Source organism: Ascidiella aspersa, chromosome 9, assembly GCF_963924565.1.
Source record: "Ascidiella aspersa chromosome 9, kaAscAspe10.2, whole genome shotgun sequence".
Classification (NCBI taxonomy): domain Eukaryota; kingdom Metazoa; phylum Chordata; class Ascidiacea; order Phlebobranchia; family Ascidiidae; genus Ascidiella; species Ascidiella aspersa.
Genome location: NC_139455.1, coordinates 11,047,378 through 11,066,768, shown reverse-complemented (window position 1 = coordinate 11,066,768; position 19,391 = coordinate 11,047,378). Strand labels below are relative to the sequence as shown.

The following is a 19,391-nucleotide window of genomic DNA, read 5'->3' as shown; positions in this document are numbered from 1 at the left end:
ACGTCAAAGAATTGATTATATTATGGTTTGCCTAATGTATTAATGATAAACATAAAAATACACATATCTAAAGGCTTATAAAAACATAATGGACAGTTTTCGTAATTGCAGATAACAGCCGATGGCAGGGAAGATGTTTAGGTTTCGGCTGTAAATATTGACATACTTGTGTCTGGCGTTTCAAAGCAGAATGTACTCCCTTGGCGGAATCTGTTTCGCTGCTTTAACGGTGCCTCCTTTGTCGCGTATTAACGCGAGACAGTCGGTATAACCGGTGTCGTTTCAACCAGATCTTTTTTAGGAAAAATTGCCACCGCTAGGTAGGAGTACAGAGCTAAAACCAATTTTACGATGACGTCATATTTTGTTTCCAATTTCTACCCCCAGCTGAAGGTCCCTAGCTAAATAGACTTCTAAACCCTTAAAGGCTCATCTACATATACGCCTCCATCTTGTATGGACATTTGAAGTCTCTCCAAATTATAGGTTTTTGTAAAACTCTGGACAAAAAACAGTCTGAAACAAACCAAAAAAACCCAACCATAAAATAATTCGGGCAAAAACAAGATATGTCCTGAAAATAAATTTTCGGCCCATATAATTAAACGCTTCGAGCTATTAAGCCAAAATTTGCTTTAAGATTCAAGAATTGAAGCTGGTAACCTCCTATTTTTGTTAAATTTACCTTCAAAGGAGGATCGCTGTTTGATTGAAGATCATGTCTGAAATTCCTAAATTAATTGAATTTCGAATCGGCACCAATATACCACCCTTGTTTTGAACGAACAACTACCGATACGACCACTCGGCATACTATAAGTATTTATAAGCGCTAATTTAGCCAAAAATGTTACAAATTGGGATACGCAAGTATTCTACTGTTGATTTCAATTCAACAAACAGAAAGTACATTTTGAACAAATAAATTTATTTGACAAAATGTAAACACCAAAACACAGTGAAATGTAGGGGGTAAACAAACTTCTATTCATAAGTGTCGACAAAGATCGCAAGAAATAAAATGTAATATGAGTATTACTCCGCTGCGCCATCGCTTTGTTCTTTTTCTAAAATGAAACATTCACTGTAAATTTAAGTATGGTTGTGGTATCAATAATAATAATTCAAAGTTACAAAAAAACAAGTATGAGCAACTAATAAGAAAGCGACTTAAGTTCTATGATGGACACTATACATTTTAATTACCCTGTTCTGACTTTTCTTCTTCTGCACTGTTTGTAACCACTGGATCTTCGGGTTTGTTTTCTTCAGGAGATTCTGTTTTTTCTACATATTAACAAACTATTAGTGAAGTATAACATTAATATCGAATGTCTGTACGTTTTCACCCTAACCTTGTAAAACTGTATAAATTTATTTAAAAGAAACGTTTACCGTATGAGACTTACTATGTCGAATAAAATAAATCGCTCAATAATTTCACTCGCGTTAAGTTGCCAGCCAAAAAAACAACTTGTAAAACCACAGCGTCAAAAACAGCTTTTGTATTTACTAACTTTGCACTTGTTTGGTGATATTAATAAACCGCACAAAATCAGGCCAGTCTTAATATTTTAGCGGATAAAAACCTCTTAGTTTAGTTTTTTTATATATAAATTTCAATAAATGTTTCGTTAAAGCTTTTGCTAACCTTGAGGCTTCGCGTCTTCGTTATTGCTATTTTCTTCGGGTGCAGTATTTTGTTCAGTCGCGTCAGTATTGTTTACTTCACCTGGAAAAGCAAGTTCAACATTTTTACAAACAAACTGTATAAACCAGTAAAAAAAATTAGTTAAAAAAATATTTTTTAAACCAATTTAGAAAAGTGGCAATCACAGTTACATAATTAAAAGTTCAAAAGGCTCAAGTTCGTTGTTACACGTGATAAACGTTTAGTAGAAAGATAGTATTATACCAGGGGTGGTCACCCCGTGCCTCTTTACTCTGTTTTTATGTGTTTTTTAAGATGTGCAGTGTCGTTTAATTTAAAAACATTTAGCTTAGCAAATCTATGTGTGGAAGTAAGAAAGCAACGAAGTGTTCTTCATTTCTGTACGAGTTCAAGCCGTGGATCTTTGTGTTTAACAATGTAAGGAAGATGGCCCTTGATCTCTGACTGGTTAGACACCCTTTCAGTATAAATAAAACGTCATACCAGAGTTGATTTCTTTCTCATTTGCTTCACCCTCTTGGCTATCTTCAGTTATTTCTTTTTGGCCTTCTGAAGATATAATATAACATAATGTACTACATCAGTTCAACTGCAGAATACTTTCAAATGACTATTACCAAACAAAATTTTAAACGTAAAAATAAATTCTGCTTTGAAGGGCGGTAAATTTTCCACTAATATTAAAACTTAACAAATTAACGAAAGCAAGAGGAACAAACAAGCGCAACTAATTACAAACAAATATACTGCTAAAAAGTATAAAAATCTAACGAAAAGTCAAATAACGCACACCTTTGTCATCAGTTCCTCCCGTATCTTCGTCGGTATTTAAATTTTGCATTTGTTCGGCTAGAATCAGGTTGAGACGCCATATAAAAAAAATAAACGTTATTAATGGAAAAAAGGGGAACTACATGAATTATAAACAAAAATATCCGTGCTTTTATATACGATTTTAAACTCAAACAACATTCTTAAAAACAACGAAATTATACAAATAATATACAACATGCATACTCGACCTTAATACAAAGAAAATTTATCAATATAATTAGGCTTGCCATTGTTTAGAAAGGTAAATCCAGGACGCATATTGAAAACTGTAAATAAACTTAATGTAAACTAATACAAAATAATTTAATACAACTAATTAACTTAACGGTGTTGCGGTTGTTTTATATTTTGCCAGGGAGTATTTGAAGGGCCCTATTTTTAAGGGTGGTTTGTCGAAGTAATTTGAATTGTAACTGAAATTAATGCTCTGTATTGTGAATAAAATGAGTCGGGTAAATACTTTTAAAGTAGGATGCGGCCCTACAATTAAAGTAGGATGCGGCCCTCGTGAAAGCAGCAACAATTAGGTCGTACATTGGCAAAGGCACTGTGAGTCCATAACAAATTCGTATTCCCCCGACCAAATCATTCTCAAGCATAAGTTAAACAAAATGTAAGATTACATCAAGCTGGCCACTTAAAACTATTACATATTATTATTTTGTTGTACTCTGCGTCATTTGCTTGAGCCGCGTGTTATTGCCGATGATTTAAAAAGGTAATTTTTCATGTTACTAAAAAGTAATGTTATGGATAGCGAAATATCCTGGCTTGTGTGTAAAGTGGTAAACATTTCAATTTTTTCTAAATAAAACATTTTAATTTCTCCAAACGTTAATTGTTAGTACAGAATATATGTTGGTCGTCCCTTGACTATTTTATTTTGCTTATTGTGCCTGAAATGGGTTAATTAAATGATTCCCCACAAATGGAGTCACATTCTTTAGCCTGTGTGGAAGGAGCATTTAATCGGATGGCGTGTTGTAATTATAGCATTTATTTGCGTGACTGTGAAACATGTAACTGTTCGTCTTCGCAAACTAAAATTTTATATCGATAGGGAACCACTTACTAACGTAAAAACTTAAGTTGTATAGCAGCCATTTTTCGCATTGCGTGATATTCAGCAAATACGTAATCCTGGTACCATACTGCGTTCAACGAAAGTAAAATCTCGTTTGAAACTGAAGATTGTTTTTATTTATTTGTATTAAGGCAAACAGTATGTTATGACTTCAATTGGATTTGTAATGCTGAAAACCCGCGACATTTATCGGTCCAGAATTACTAACAAACGTTAAACTTTAAGTTGTAACGGCAACTGTGTTTAGACTTGCGTAATAGTCAAGCAAATAATACCGGCACCAAACTGCGTCATACGTGAAAAAAATCCTTGAAAATTAAAATTGCTTAACGATGACCGGTTTGGGACGGCGATAGCTTACCTTCCTCAAAAAGATATCTCCCAGCACTCGCCGGATAATATCCATTTACATTTTTTTACTCATCACAAACAAAAAAGGAACTAGCCCCAGCAACCTCACCCCCAGAAAAATATTTCTTAACACCCGCTGAAAACTAATTAATTTATGTTAAAAAAATTTTGCTTAACAGCCACCAACCAAAAATAAATAGTAAAAAGTATTACTTAGTTTTAAGAGCGAATTGCTAAATGGCTAACTTAAGAGTTTTTACATTTTTTAATTTTTTTTGTAAATCTCAAATGGAAAAATCCGGGACTAATTGGTTAACCGGGCGGGACACCGGGACAAGGCCTTAAAACCGGGACTGTCCCCCGACTAAACCGGGACGTATGGCAAGCCTAAATATAATGTTTGTCTGGCGAAACCGATGACTAAACTAAATCAAGATTTCACGCCTGGGAGTAAGTCAGTTAAAATAAACATAGAAAACAGTGGTTGTTTCAAGAAGCTATGAAACTCAAATTGTTTCAAAAAGCTATCGAACTCTTTATCACGGTAGAGAAAAACAAAAAAAATAAAGAAACTAAATAAAATTTCACAGAACCAATATGTATCGAGAAACGAGACAGGTAACATGCTATACCGCCTGATCCGATACCCTTCGCTGTACCATCCCAGTCGAATTGTGTGTCACCAAACACCACTCGAATCTTATCTTCTGCACTCTCCTTTGTGGATGGCGAGTGAATAGCATTTTCAAGAATAGATTTGGCAAACAAGGCACTGTGGAAATTTGATAAAAGATTAAACATAGACAGGTAAAGCTGCCTACCAAGCGACGTTGTCCAAAAGGGGAAAAATAACGAGGCAATCCTGTACATATTGAGGTTTAAGCCTACTAGTCGTATAAATTCGTTGCGTGATACTGTCATGTACACAACTTAAATCTCTATGCCCTGCTTTACAATCTTGCTGAAATTCGGTGACGCGAAACTTTAGGCACAAGAGATTTTTTCAAGAAATTGCGCTACCTTACCACGATGCTACATTCAATTCAAATATTTACCGGAGGCTCTCAGGTTGTTTTTCTCTAGCAACCTCTGGGTCAGCAGGTCCCATGAGACTTCGCAATTTATTTACTGCATCTTCGGCGGAGAGGACCATCATCATAGTAGATCCACTGGTCATGTGGTTTATTAAAGACTCGTAATATTCTGCTCCCTCCTGTGGCGACAAAGACAGACATGTATTATTGTAAAGGTTGTTCCATCTTTGTTGTGGGTAATAGGCTAACTAAGCCTACACAGAAAATCCAATGTTGATTTGATTTTTGTGCAATATCACATATTCATTTTATAGTTACTTAAGCGCAAGATTTCAATCAACTTTGATTTTTTAACAAACAAAACCCAAAGTTTAAATTCCAGTAAAACATGGGATCATACACTGAAATAATAACAGATATTTCACCCAAGGGGCACTATATATCCTGCAAACGGGCGATACCATCAAGATTTTAACAATAATTTTACCTTATTTTTGTATATCTGCTCAGCGATTTCTCGAGTAAGACTCATGTCTTTTTGGCAGGAAATCATGAAACCGGCTTCTTGTAGTTTATTAATGATGTTTTCTGTAAAAATAACAACATCATATATTTACTCATTTCACAAGTTATTCGCGCTTTGCGCATACAGAAAACAGTGCGGTTAGACCTCGAGAAAAGCACCAGCAATTTAAAGGATTCCAATATTTTTTAAGCATTGCTTTTCTAGTTTACCATGCGAAATCTTGAAAAAAAAATGAATCGCACAAACCCTTTTCGTCAATAGCATCGGGTTTGATGACGGCGAGAGTTTGGTCGACATGAAACATTTTAGAGAGTTCAGTTTGTGCTGATTCCACGCTGTCGCTTCCGTGGATCATATTGCACTCGGCTTCTTCTACAGCGAATTGGGCTCTGTATGAAAATAACATAAACATGATAGTTCAGCATTTGTATTGATAACCTTGCATCAGATTAATTGTACAAAAATAAATGAGTGTTTAGACTTTAGATTAACCATATACATTTTATTCGTATAGACAGGGTTGCCATACCGTCCTTATTTCTAAGATTTGTCCTTATTTTGAAGGACCAGGTCGGAGAAAACTTAAATGTCCTAATTTTCGACTTGCGTCCTTATTTTTTAACAACTACCTATCTTCGATTGTTTTCCTCTGGTAACCGGTGTTGAATAATATTCTAAAATTATGCTATTGCGCCGAAATTTTATGACATCATAAATGAAAAGGTACTCTCGTGGGGTACATATCTCAGAATTTTACTTCTAAGTGGTGAGATAGGTAGTGCAGTGGTACAGCAGCTCACGCCATTTTAGCAGTAACAACAGTACAAGGTAACTGCCGTTTAGGCTACAGCAGAATAGGGTGCGGCGAAGGCAGCTTTTTTGCGAAAGGGTTGGTAATGCGGAAATGGGTGCAATGCAGCCGACGCTTTGATTAAATCAGTAAAGCTATAAGCAGGTTTGGCCAACACTTCGATCGCGATCGACCGTTTGATAGACACATTCCACCTGGTCGATCGCGTTATGTGCCGGATTTTTAAAATGGCGTTCTTCAAGCAACATTAACAGGAGTAGACCAAAAACAAACCATAACACTTGATAAATTATTGCAACAGATTGTTTCTGGCAAAAAGTAGGGAATGTGATATGACACGGCTCGTATAAATACAATGGATGTCCAAAAACGTTATTTAAATGCTAATCTAATTTTTCGGTTGTCCTTATTTTTGAGTCCATATATTTTTGTATTTTTGAGTCCAGTCTATGGCAACCCTGCGTATAGATTTAGCTATTTTCTACCTTAAACTGTCCGGTTGTTGCTCAACTGCTTCTGACACGACCTTTGGCCCCAACATTGATCTCCATTGATCAACTGCATCCTCACGAACTAGGCAGAGTGCCAATACAGGACCACTGTGGGAAGATCACAAAGTACCAGTTAGTATGTAACCTCTAAAATCAGACTAGTAAAGTATTTTAACATACAGACTAGGAAAAGTGATACTTTCAGATCGGGGCCGATACCAAAGGACAAGTGTCCAATACCAGTGACATAGGCATTTAGCGATGGTTTGCAACCTAACTTATTTTTCTACTACAATAATGTATTTTTTTAGTCATAATTTTTGGCAAAACTATCGGGCAAGGTATCGCAAAAAACGTGTCGGACATCCTGAATACACACCAAAGAAAACTAACGAAAAATGGTGACAGCAGAGTGAGGGTATCGAATTTTACTCCTCTTTTAGACAGACACAATTATATCGCAAAAATCAGTACATACCATGTCATTTGCTTGACCAGTGGTTCGAAGTATTCAGCGTCTTTATGCTGGGTATAGAATTCTTCGGCTTGTTCTTTCGTCAGAGTCATTTCCTTTTGCATAGCGATCTTAAAACCCGATTCCTTTATCTTTTCCAAAATCGCATCTTTATGGCAGCAGTGTCGGTGATTTTAAGTTGCGTTGAAAGGTCGGGTGCATAGAAAAAAAAATAACCTTGATATTAAGTGCACTGTTGACTCAAAACCGATATCTTTTGATCTTCGGGAATCCTTTCTCGTTATATATGATTTACAATAAAACTGAAGGCGATATATGTTATAATAAACATTAGCACTGTATCACCTTTGTGTCGTGCAAGTGCATCTGGTCGAATGATAGCGAGAGTTTTTTGTAGTGGAGACTCAACGCGGGATCCCGCTGCGCTTCGTCTGCTTGCCGCTCTAATAATTGTTGTTTCAAGTTTTGTAAACTGGAGAAGTGTTTTATGCCACTTACACGTACGCAATGTTCACATTGGCATTATCCAAAAAGTAACTATTGAACTCAACTACAAGTTGAGCCTTAACTGGAAAACTGCGTTTTTAGTGGGAAATAAAGCTGACCTTGATTGCGATGATGCGCCTTTAAATGTGGGAGGTCTAAAATCCGGGAAGAAAAAGCCCAGTTCACGAAGAGCTTCTTCTGTTGACGTCGAACCATGTAAGGCGTTACAGGTTGCGTCAACGCCGTAAATGGCCCGCAAACTGCATTAAAAAGGCCATAATTTTACTACAAATAAATGTTTGGTCAACTAAGGTTGCAACCAAGGGCTAAAAACTATAGTAGTAATAAAATTAACGACATAGCAATCTTCAATTTTGCCACTTCTAAACAAATACCCCAATTTTCAGCAGAATATATACTCCAAAAAAAAAAAATATGTTATATTCGATTACGCATTTCAATGTAAGTGCTTAAACAGTATTTAGTTTTTGTTTGTACATAGTACAGACAAAGTTAACTAAAATATGTTGCCTTGATAATTGTACAGTGCTTCCCCGAATTGGTGTCAACACCTTGTCACTGTATAAAATCTACATGTTAATTACTTGTATGTGTCACTAAACTTTCTGCCTACCATACTAATGCTGTGAATCTACTTGGCCAATCCATTGTATTGTGATTATTTAATACACTTCTTTGCCACACAAAAAAGAGACAAAGCTTTGTGTACTGGCATTACTACAGATTATCTTTGCTAAATGTTTTAATCGAAAGATATACTTATTACTTACATGGTGTTGCCCCACCGAAACCAGGTAAAAGTTAAGCAGGGATCATGTTAAGTACGCAAGAAAGTTTACATTAGTATTTTTTTAATAGTACGGAAACTTTAAAAAGTTACAACTGGATTATAGCATAGGTTAAAATGCCTGCCTTAAGTAACGGTGTTCTTCAGCCTGATCAAATTCTTGCAAGAATTAACCAACAGAATTATGATTTACTAGACGAAATACCCGGCGTTGCCCAGGTTAAGTAGGGTATATACAGTAAGGCGTAGGTTTTGCCGGGCAGTCTTAGTGGAAAGCCTGAACCCCCAAGGGCCACATGAAATTTTATTTTTACCAAGGCAACGCACTTGACTTGATTTTAACGGTCACGCAGATTATTGCCTGATAAATGTTTAAAAACGTTTTACCCTTTCGTCAAGAAGTTTTGCGAGAAGTCGCACGCGCGCCCCTTGGATCTGACATGCAACCAAACTGCAATGCTGTGTGATGTTTTTGACATGGTACAACTAAATAATCGACTATTGCGCACAACATTTTGGCTAAGCAAGTAATACATATTTTAAGTAACGAAAACCCGTGACATTTGTCAATTGAGAATAACTCCCAAACGTAAAACTTTAGGTTGCAGCAGCAATTGCTTAGACTTGCTTGATAGCGTCATAACTTAAGTCTTTACTTGGAACGTTGCACACGTTTGTTAACATAGTTTATAACAGTGGTTCTCAACCGGGGGTCCACGGACCCCTGGGGGTCCGCAAAACGTTTTCAGGGGGTCCACAAAACCTTCTAAATATACCTATATTAAATTAACTAACGCTGGGGCCTGGGATACATGCTTAAACACAATCTTGGTAAGTGACAAATCACATTGTACCAAGTTGTAAATCGCATTGAGTGTGACGTAAGATTTCCATTGTGATGCAACACAAATCTATTGTAAGTTGAAAGTCAGCATTGCAACAGTTTTCCACCAGTGAGGTTTGAACTCGCGACCCCTGGTTCACGAGACCAGTTTTCTACCACTGAGCTAAAGCGGGGCAAGATCAATACTGCTCGAATTTCATATTATGATCATCACCGACTGAGCGAACATCTTGCCCCACACACACACATCTCACAAACTTTCTCTTTTATTATGTAGATTGATTTATTTCCTATAATATATATTATACACATTTCCTAAATAAAATGTCACCCTGTTACACTAAAAAGCCGACGTTTTTGTATGATTCAAATAATGGTGATTGGCTGTGGTACACAATACCTGTTTTCATTTTCAACCTTAGCAACAGCGGCATCAAATGGTCCAATAATATCTCTCCACAAGTCAACAACCCCCTCGCCTGTCTCTCCCTTGGTGAGCACAAGAACACGACATGGTCCACTAGTGATGTAGTTCACAAGATCATCAAAAAAGTCCTAGAAATACATATGATATATTTTTTCTTTAGTAAATAGTTATTTTATCACATACAAAATATACTAACTAAACAAATAGATTGAATATGGCTACTTAACAAATTTTCACAACTTTGCAATTTCTAGTTTGTCAACTACGCAATTTTTTGTGATATTGTGAAATGGACACTATTCTTCAACACATGCAAAAGATTTGAATAAAATATTATGGTCATTAATATAACAAATTTGTAAGCAAAAGTGTTATTTTAAGATGCATACTCTAAAGCAGTGGTTCCCCAACTTTTTTGGCTTGTGGCACACTAAAAAAATCCTAACTTTTTCGCAGCACACTTTTAACAGAACAACAATATAGTAATTTTACAATAGCCTTGACATACGACAAACTATATGTAAATGTCTCAAGATTATTAATTTGTAAAGAATAGTGCATATTTAAGACCAGATTTAGAGATAACTAAACAAAATACCTGGCGCTGCCCAGGTTAAATAAAGTATATTTACTAGTTTAGTTCTAACTGGTTAATGACTACTGGCGTTGACTTGGCGATGTAAAAAAACGATGCAATAAGTAATGTTACATGTAGCATAACATCTTCATCATAGGGAAAACAAGTGAAGTATTGTTTAAAAAGGCAATATGCTTATGCGGTGCTGCACATTGCTACATAGAAATTTCATTACTTATGATGTTTTCTTTGCACTTTGCGGCAATCGAACAACATGGAGCCTAATATTTTAAACAGCAAAGGTCATCCTTGACTGCTTGACACTGATTGTGTCTAACATAGGTTAACTTAATGCTGAGTAACACCTTTTAAGGATATAACCTATATGGAATTTCAATCTACATGCGTTGCATAAATTAATTATTGGATTAATCTGCGTGATTGTAAAAATCAATCTAATTCTTTGTCTTCCTAAACTAAAATTCTCATATAATGTTACAAAATATGACAAAACCCTACCCTATTGCAAAAATAATTATAAAACCAAAGAGCCATGTTGTGTGCTGTGTCTGAAATACATAGACTTAATGAGCAGCCTGAATATATATAATTATAAACGGGGAAAACGCCAGCAGCGAGCGCATGGACTAATTTTAATCCAATTATTTTTGTGAATTTTGTCTAAATTTTGAGTGGTCAAAAATACTGCAAGAAGGGAGGACTCAAACTTTAAAATAGCAATGTTGTAAACTTAGTCCAGTTAAGTCATTTTACATGCAAATATTGAATGTTATAGCAACAAGGCAGTTTTTAGAAGCTAATTGTTATTATATAATGTCAAGTTTTTGCACATAATTTAGATATGTTATCTTAAATGTTTCCTAAGCAAACATCCTGGGTCTGACCCAGGTTGCTTTTTAGTCCTATTTAATTGTTGCCGGTTGCATCACTGATTAGATGTGTATGATAGTTTCGTATTGGAGCCAAAACCTGATGCCAAGTGTAGTATCAGTACTCAGCTGATATTAGGGTTGTATCGCTGCTGGTAGGATACCAAATTTACTTTAAGCATTTATATACCTTTGAAAGAATTATGAATGTCATCTTAAATCTTAACTAACCAAAAATCTTGGATCAAAAAGAATGTAAGCAATGTTTAGAAACAAATTTGTGACTTAGACTCAAAGGGAATTAAAATTGGAGGAAAATATACAGAATTTGTGGTAGTTTTGTTGGTACAACCAAACACTTTACATGTTCCGAATAATGTTTTTTTAACAACTGCAACCCAACATTATTTTCATTACAATAAATAATTTCCTAATCAATTACCTCATTAGATTTATTGTGGTAAAATTGTCTTGCTTCTTCTTCTGATAACATTCGTTCTTCGTTTACCAAAATCTCAATGCCAGCTTCCTCAATCTTAAACCACAACAAACATTTTAGGACAACAGGTTAAAACTTAACATATAAGTTTTTTAAAACAGAAGGCTAAAGATATATAACAAGGATAAATTTTAATTGTTAACTAGCCTTGGCAAGAATTTCATCAGCTTGTCCATTTTGCACAACATCAGGCTTGATAAGAGCAACTGTAACTTGCTTTGGAACTAAAAATATAGGAACAATGACAACCCGATATATAAGCTCTGAAAAGCTTTGTGCCTTAAAACATGATTTGCTTGCAAGTTTAAAAAAAGGTAATAAACAGGAGCTGGTTAACATAGAAAAATTGTAAACATAGTTAACCTGATTTTTAAGTTCGGAACTTTGGTCAAAGGCCAACCAAATATAAAAATCGAAACACGGATTTAAAATTGAAAGTAAAACATTCACAAAACGTTGGATGTCAAACATACATTATGGCTGTCTTAGTTTTTCAGACCATTTGACGCCCATTTTCACTGGCTTGTCAGTGATCACACAACTATAGGATCTTCTTTGCAATTAAAATTCATGCAATCCTTTGCAAAATTAAATCTAAACGTAGGTTTAAAAAAGTGTTGTGCTTCTTATTTTAAACTATTTCTATCGCATAAAACCGTAAATGTAAACTAACACAAGAAGTTGTAAAAAAGTTTTTTAGGTTGAACCTATGAAAAAATGCAACAGTTCTTGTTCTCAAACTGTGTGTATTTTTGTCTTATCAGATTTAGAGACAATCACATAAAAACTGCTCAAAACATTGTACTCAATTTTGAATAGTAAAGTGAAATTCTTAATTATTGTTTAAACCAAAACAGTGAATTGGCTGTCAATGTATGTTCTATATGGTAGATTCTACATTTTTAACATGGAATTAATGTTGTTAACATGGAATTAATGTTTGCATAAACAAAATTAAAAATGAATAAGTTTGTCGCACTTATGTCAAAACTTTGATATGAAATGTTGTATCAATCATTTGATTGCAAAGCAATGGGGCAGCCAACTAACATCCCTATACTGTTACTAATACCATTCATATTATTATATATTTCTTTTTTTAAACTAACAAAATAAAAAAAATATTTTTTAAAGATAATATTTTATATTTTAGGGGTAGGCAACCTTTTCCTAGTCGCGGCCTGAACCAAAAAAAATATGTATATTTTGGAGACATGGCACATTTGGCACACATAAAATAAAACATACCTATATTACTTTTACTCTTGTTGATGTTTATCATAAGTGACGGAATACACCAGCAAAAAAAATAATGGATTAAGTTGAAGGAATTTTCATTTTAAAGAGTTCTATGCTATGAAAAGGTATGATTTTCCACTTAGACATAGCTCCTATGAATAAACAAAATTCATCACACCTACTCCCTCTTCAAAGTCTTCTTCTTCATCTTCTTCTAAACCTTCATCTGGAGATTCATTTTGAATATCACGGATCTAACAACGAACATGAAATATTTTGTAACCGAATAATAAGCAGAAGTATAAAAGCAAAGCTTGGGCGATCCAATTCTTAACTTTTGTGAGCTTAAAGTAACAAAACGGAAGACAAATAGCATAAACTAATTCAAATTTAATTTATAATAATATGGTCCAGGTCTTCCACAACTTTTTTTCAAATTTTGCAGCAATTTAGTTAAGAACCACTCTAAATTTAACTATGTAAACTAGAAGCCAACACAAAATCTTCACCCATTTTTGGGTCCAAAAACATAGGTTGAGAAGCACTGGTTATAGTCAAGTAATGAATTGTCATGACAAACAAAAGTTATGACAACACTGTTTAAAAAATGTAAAGTTTTGCGAAAATGCATATTGTTGTAGTACTGGCTGCTGCTATCCCAATCCTATTCAATTGGCACCTAAAGAAAATAGATATCCGAAGATATATGGTTGCCAAAAACATATTTTAGATGATTGCATTATTTTAAGGAATTTTTATTTTTATTTTAAAGAATGTCCGCTCTAAAATTTACCTCTATCTAAGGCTGTGTTTTCCCATCAATATGGTAGTAATTTTTAAAGATGCTTTGGAGTAACACTTATTTATTTGTGTGACATTAATGATGTATGATTTATCACTTTAATAGTTGTTTGTGTCAGGCTATTCTCTTTCACCACTGTTTCCTAAAATACTTACAAAAAGATTTATCACTTTAATAGTTGTTTGTGTCAGGCTATTCTTTTTCACCACTGTTTCCTAAAATTACTTACAAGACAAACCTGATGTAGGTTTAAATCTGTCCAAAACATCATACATGTGACTTGATAATGTGTCACAAAATATTATTGGAAAACTCTAATATAAAGTATTAACCTAATAACCACAAAATTTGAGGGTTATTCAACACCGTGCCAACAATACTGAAGGTGAATCAAAATCAGGGGTTTAATTTGTATTTTATCTCTTTGTAATCAATTTGCTTTGCACATACATAAAATATTGATGCTCACCACTTTTCGCTCGCCTTCACCATTAAGAACCTTATGTTCTGCCTGAAGAGATGTATGAATTGTGTGTTGCACAAGTGGGGCATTACATCCACGGACTGCTGCTACAAGTTGTCCACTCTAATGAACAAAATAGGGAAAATATTCATGGTATAATGCACATATTAAGAAACTATAAACCTATTTAATAATAAATACAGCTAAACAATAAATTAGCTAGCAAAACTACAAATTTACAACCTACATATAAAACCACTTACTGCGAAAAAAAGAAAATTTGGTTCACATTTGCCTCTATATTGTTCAAGTGATTCAATATTGTTTACATCTGCCTAAAAACAAAAACAAATTCAATGTCAAGATATTTAAATGAAGTGTTTGTCAATTAGGGATCTGACCATTTCCCTTTGAGCAAAAAATAGCATGAAATGGCAACAATAACTTGTTGTGCATATTGTCAATCTCGTGGAAGTGATGCACTACAGTACACTCCATAAATAGCCACTGTAGATAATAGCTCCTTTGAAGACTAGTTAGTGGTTAGCCTTAAGAATAATTTCATTTTTGGGGCAAGTTGTTATCCATTTGCACCGTGAAAAGGCTTCTTTCTCTCTATGTTCCTTTACCAAAACGCAAGCATTGGACATGTTAATATTCTTTCTTATATGACATTCCAGCACCGCCCCATGACATAAAAGGATTTAAGTTTTAAATGCCATGTCATTGGATTAAATACATTTATTTGGTCACACATTCTGTATTTGCACCATTGATTGCAGTATAAACATGTTCACATTACATGGTAAAATATTTAAAATATAAGTTTCAATGTATATAAATCACTTCATTTTTTGACAACAACTTTGCCCATTGAAGCACCGTCAGGGTTCTACCTTAAACACATTGCCTCCGGGCCAAAACCTCTAGATTAAATATTTTCCAAGTTGAGGGTTGTGGTTCCTTCTTTATAAGAAAACACCATCTCAATTAGAAGACAACTTGCCTTGACATGTTCGGCATTAAATAATATTTGAGTTATAAGCGGCTTCAGAGTCTTTGGTGAGTGCAAGCCAGTTTTTGCTAAATGACATCAGTATCGATGTTAAGATGAGCATCTCCCACGTTATATAACAGGCACATGAAACTAGATGAGAATACCAAATCAACACTAACACCTTTCGTAATACACAATATAATGTTTTCTGGTTTGTACCATGTAATGAAATCTCCTATTTTTCTCTTCGCCAACAAACATAAACAAAAATGTTAATACCTAACACTGTCAAGAAAGTGTCAAAATGTTAGTTTGGAAAAATTATCAGTGGTATCTATGCTAGAGGCCAACATGTGGCCTTACTTGTTTTGGGGGTATCGTCAAAAACATACCATTAGGTGTTTATTTTGGTCACAGGTCGATTTACTCTATCGCTACAGAACATTAACCTGCAACTCTAAAGTGAGTTAGACAAATAAATCATGCCATGTCTGCTATTTTACATCATTACAGTTGGTACAAGCCAATGTTAAAATAACACTGTAATAATTCCTTTTATTGCCAGGAAACCAGAACGCTACCTTTCAGATATTATCATATACTAAATTTATGCAATAAATTTATGTAATAAAATATTTAAATACCCTATTAACTCAGGACAAAGCCCGGTATTTGGCCTTGTCAAACAACAATTGACAGAGCACTATAAAAAGTCACTCACTGTTGCAAATCGCAAAAGATCATCTCCTAATTCATTTTTGATTCGTTTTAGCATTCCAACAATAGCTGTACATGGGCCACACCACTTCTGATGTGCATCAACAACTATAACAGATAAATTTGTTACAATACAGTGTTAAATCTTTTAAAATTAAAAAAAACATTCTTACCATAAAGCTTTTCGCTTGTCATTGCACCTTCCCAAGCCTCTTGAGAATTTAAAGTTTCCTTAATAAAACATAACTTATTTACACAAAACAATACACTAGGTTTCAACTATATTATACTTTCACAAAATTATACCCATAAAAAGATTGTCAACTCTCAATATTATGTGGGGGTAGATAAATATGCAGCTTAGAATTGTGTAGCAAAAAAAGTGTTACGTTTTAAGAATTTGCAATAATGGTACTGCAAAAAAGTTACCAAAAATCATAAAGCGTGACTAATTAATTGCATGTTTGCATAAATTTTTAAGACTAAATGCATTTTATAAAGATTTCCTGGCTGGAAGGATGTGGCTATGGCTGTGGCTGATAATGCAACTGCAGGCCAAAATTTCGAATCTGGACTTGGCATAGGATCGCTTTGAAAAGAAATAAATAAAAATAAACTAAGTATAACAAGAATAAGCAAATTTAAGATTTAAATACAAACATACAAATACATATTCACAATAGGAAAGAAAAGTGCAAAGTTAATAAAAACAATTGAACCTGTGAAACATTTTTTCAATAAATATTTAGACCACCATGGGTTAGGGCAGTGGTCTCCAACCTTTTAATAGGCGACCAAATAAATTAAATTGTTTTCATATACAAATAAATGTTATTCAAATAATGCTGAAACAAAGTAACACAAGCAGCTGTATTCACATTTCAAGAGAACTGTAGCTACAGATTTGCACCAAAATGATTGCCTTTAAGAAGTTTTATTTAACATATGAATTTAAATTCAACACACATACGAAAATGAAAATTTTAATTTTGTTTTAACAATTACGGCTCCACTTTAAATATGCATAACCGAATGTCATGCTTAGCATACTCCTTATATCTGTAAACCATGTTGCCCAAGTTTAGCAACAAAAAGTTGACTTTTTGAAAAACCAGCCCATTTATAACCACGGAGTCGAACCGTTTGACTTTTCCAGTTCAGGTTCGGGTTCAAGGATTTTTTTCGGAATCCGGTTCAGTTCCGTTTCAGTTCGGAGGAATTTAAAAGTTCTGGTTCAGCTTCGGTTCAACCATCGTTATTTCAAAACCGGCTCATTAAGTTCCGGTTTAGATACAATATAATTTGCGTTAAATCTCAAAATGTGGGTCGATAAATGTAGAGAATAATCTTTGAATCGTAAGTCATTTAATCTAAGTAAGGTGACTTATTAAAAAACAGCAACTCAATATTGAAATATCAAAAAAAAATGAACGATTTTTTTATTTAATATTCATATTTTTTTCATAAAATTTCGAACATAGCGTAACTTGACTCTGTAAAATAGAAGTTGTGACGTCATGCAGGAGCGAACCGCGTTTATTTACAGGTTCAGGTTCGGTTAAGGTACTTTCAAATTATTTGGTTCAGTTCCGGTTCGGCTCCTTAAAATTTTATAAAAACCGGTTCAGGTTCGGTTACGGTTCGGAAAAAATTGACCCAAAACCGGTTCATAAAGTTCCGGTTCGGTTCCAGTTCGACTCCCTGTTTATAACTCATTGAAAGAATGTTGCAATGAAACAACTTGCGACAGTGCAACATTCTCTTCGCTAAATCAAAGAAACCTAATTTTGTCAAATGTCACGTTAACTGATTTAGCAGCTCTAAAGAACTAAAAACAGCAATTTTATCTAGAAGATGCACTCAGTCACGTTTGTAATGTGGCATCACTGTGAAGTAAACAAAATACATAAATCGTAGTGAAACAGCAGGAATATGGTGAACCCACAAAAATTTAGATGATCCCACTTGGGGTCGTGACCTATAGGTGGGGGACTTGTGGGTTACGGGTATTTACCAAGCCAGCATCTGTTATTGTGATTATAAAGTGTTTATTTTGCATGTGTGGAGGAATATTATAATTAAAATTGCTTTTCCGCTGATAGTTGTGGAAAAAATACTCATGAATCAACTTCACAAAGCCACCATCCTAGAAAGTATGGCAGATCTCAACAAGATTGCTACAAAGCTATGCTTGCAAGAGGTGTTTCTGTTGCACTGTGAACTGTATTCTTTAAACACACTTTAATTTTTAAATGTATAATAAATTCTGCGATCTGGTAATTAGGCACATTAAAATGCAGTAGACAGACTGATCAGTTTTGAGTTAGTGAAGTCAGATAATGCAGTTGTCAGTGTTGCCCTGTTTAAATAAAATTCATATAATATATAACCGGTCCCCATGGTTGTACCCAGTCATACAAATATCTTTAGTCGTGCACTCACGTTATCTCGTCAAGATCTGCCATACTTTTTGACTGATTGATATTTGGGCGCTCTTTCACTATTGTACGTAAAAATTAATAAATAAAAAACTTTTTTGAAATGCTGCATACCACAACACATATTTTTGGGTTAGGGTGCGGGTTAGCGTTTGGTTGAGGGTGGGTCAAGTTATTATTAATAATAAACATAATATTACTTGACCCACCCTCACCCAAACGCTAACCCGCACCCTAACCCAAACAATATGCGTTGTGGTATGCGGTATTATTTTGTTTTGTTTTTCGCATAACTTTTCACGTACATAAGTGAAAGAGCGCCGATATTTGTTATATACTTACCAATCTGAATTAGTGTTAAACTTAATACACATTTAGCGTCCTGACGCAAATATAGCACTATTGTATAGTTGTGATTTACCTGCAAAATAATTTCCTTTCGTTTAGCCATAATTGATTTGGCAGTAAGTTCTTATGAGATATTTATGGTTGTTATATAAATGTTAACAGGATAGTAATCTGTATTTTTCTGAATCTTTTATTTCTACTGGATGTATACGTTGTCATAACCACCAAATTCATAGAATACTTATAAAAAATAGGGAATCGGATGATTATAAGGACAGTATTCTATGATTTAACAAATGTAAAGAACAATATTTTCAAGAAAGGTTGTGTCAAAATTATAGTAGAAACAGTCATTCTTTGTATTTAGCAATTTTCGATTTTTTTTGTCAGCTTTAAAGATCATGGGCGGCCATATTAATGTAGGGTGATTGGTTGGTATGTTGGCTGCAGTTTATACCTACCACCGTTAACAGGCGCTCGTAAAGTAGCACATGGTGATGATTGTTTTAGCCTGGCCAGAAGACCAAGGCGGTCTTTGCTACTACATTTTATCAGGTTTTGGCATAGCACATTTCTTC

At 34.4% G+C, this 19,391-nt stretch overlaps 1 protein-coding gene across 2 annotated transcripts; it reads right to left on the bottom strand.

The window, feature by feature from the left end:
• Positions 1 to 920: 920 nt before the first annotated feature.
• LOC146132978 (thioredoxin domain-containing protein 3 homolog) lies at positions 921 to 18,995 on the bottom strand. 2 transcript variants are annotated; one of them, XM_083396432.1, is made up of 22 exons: positions 18,887 to 18,995; positions 16,201 to 16,258; positions 16,032 to 16,135; positions 14,577 to 14,648; positions 14,320 to 14,436; positions 13,227 to 13,302; positions 11,957 to 12,033; positions 11,753 to 11,845; positions 9,817 to 9,971; positions 7,884 to 8,024; positions 7,624 to 7,721; positions 7,282 to 7,426; positions 6,798 to 6,911; positions 5,748 to 5,890; positions 5,463 to 5,563; positions 4,997 to 5,154; positions 4,574 to 4,713; positions 2,465 to 2,521; positions 2,156 to 2,221; positions 1,652 to 1,732; positions 1,207 to 1,287; positions 921 to 1,067 (listed from the first exon to the last, which is right to left on the bottom strand). In XM_083396432.1, exons 1-22 carry the CDS (start codon positions 18,914 to 18,916, stop codon positions 1,036 to 1,038), a joined length of 2,139 nt encoding a protein of 712 aa, XP_083252558.1. In that variant the 5' UTR covers positions 18,917 to 18,995; the 3' UTR covers positions 921 to 1,035. The 2 variants fall into 2 exon arrangements, with proteins under 2 accessions (XP_083252558.1, XP_083252559.1); XM_083396433.1 differs by having other exon boundaries at positions 4,601 to 4,713.
• Between the last annotated feature and the right edge of the window lie 396 nt (positions 18,996 to 19,391).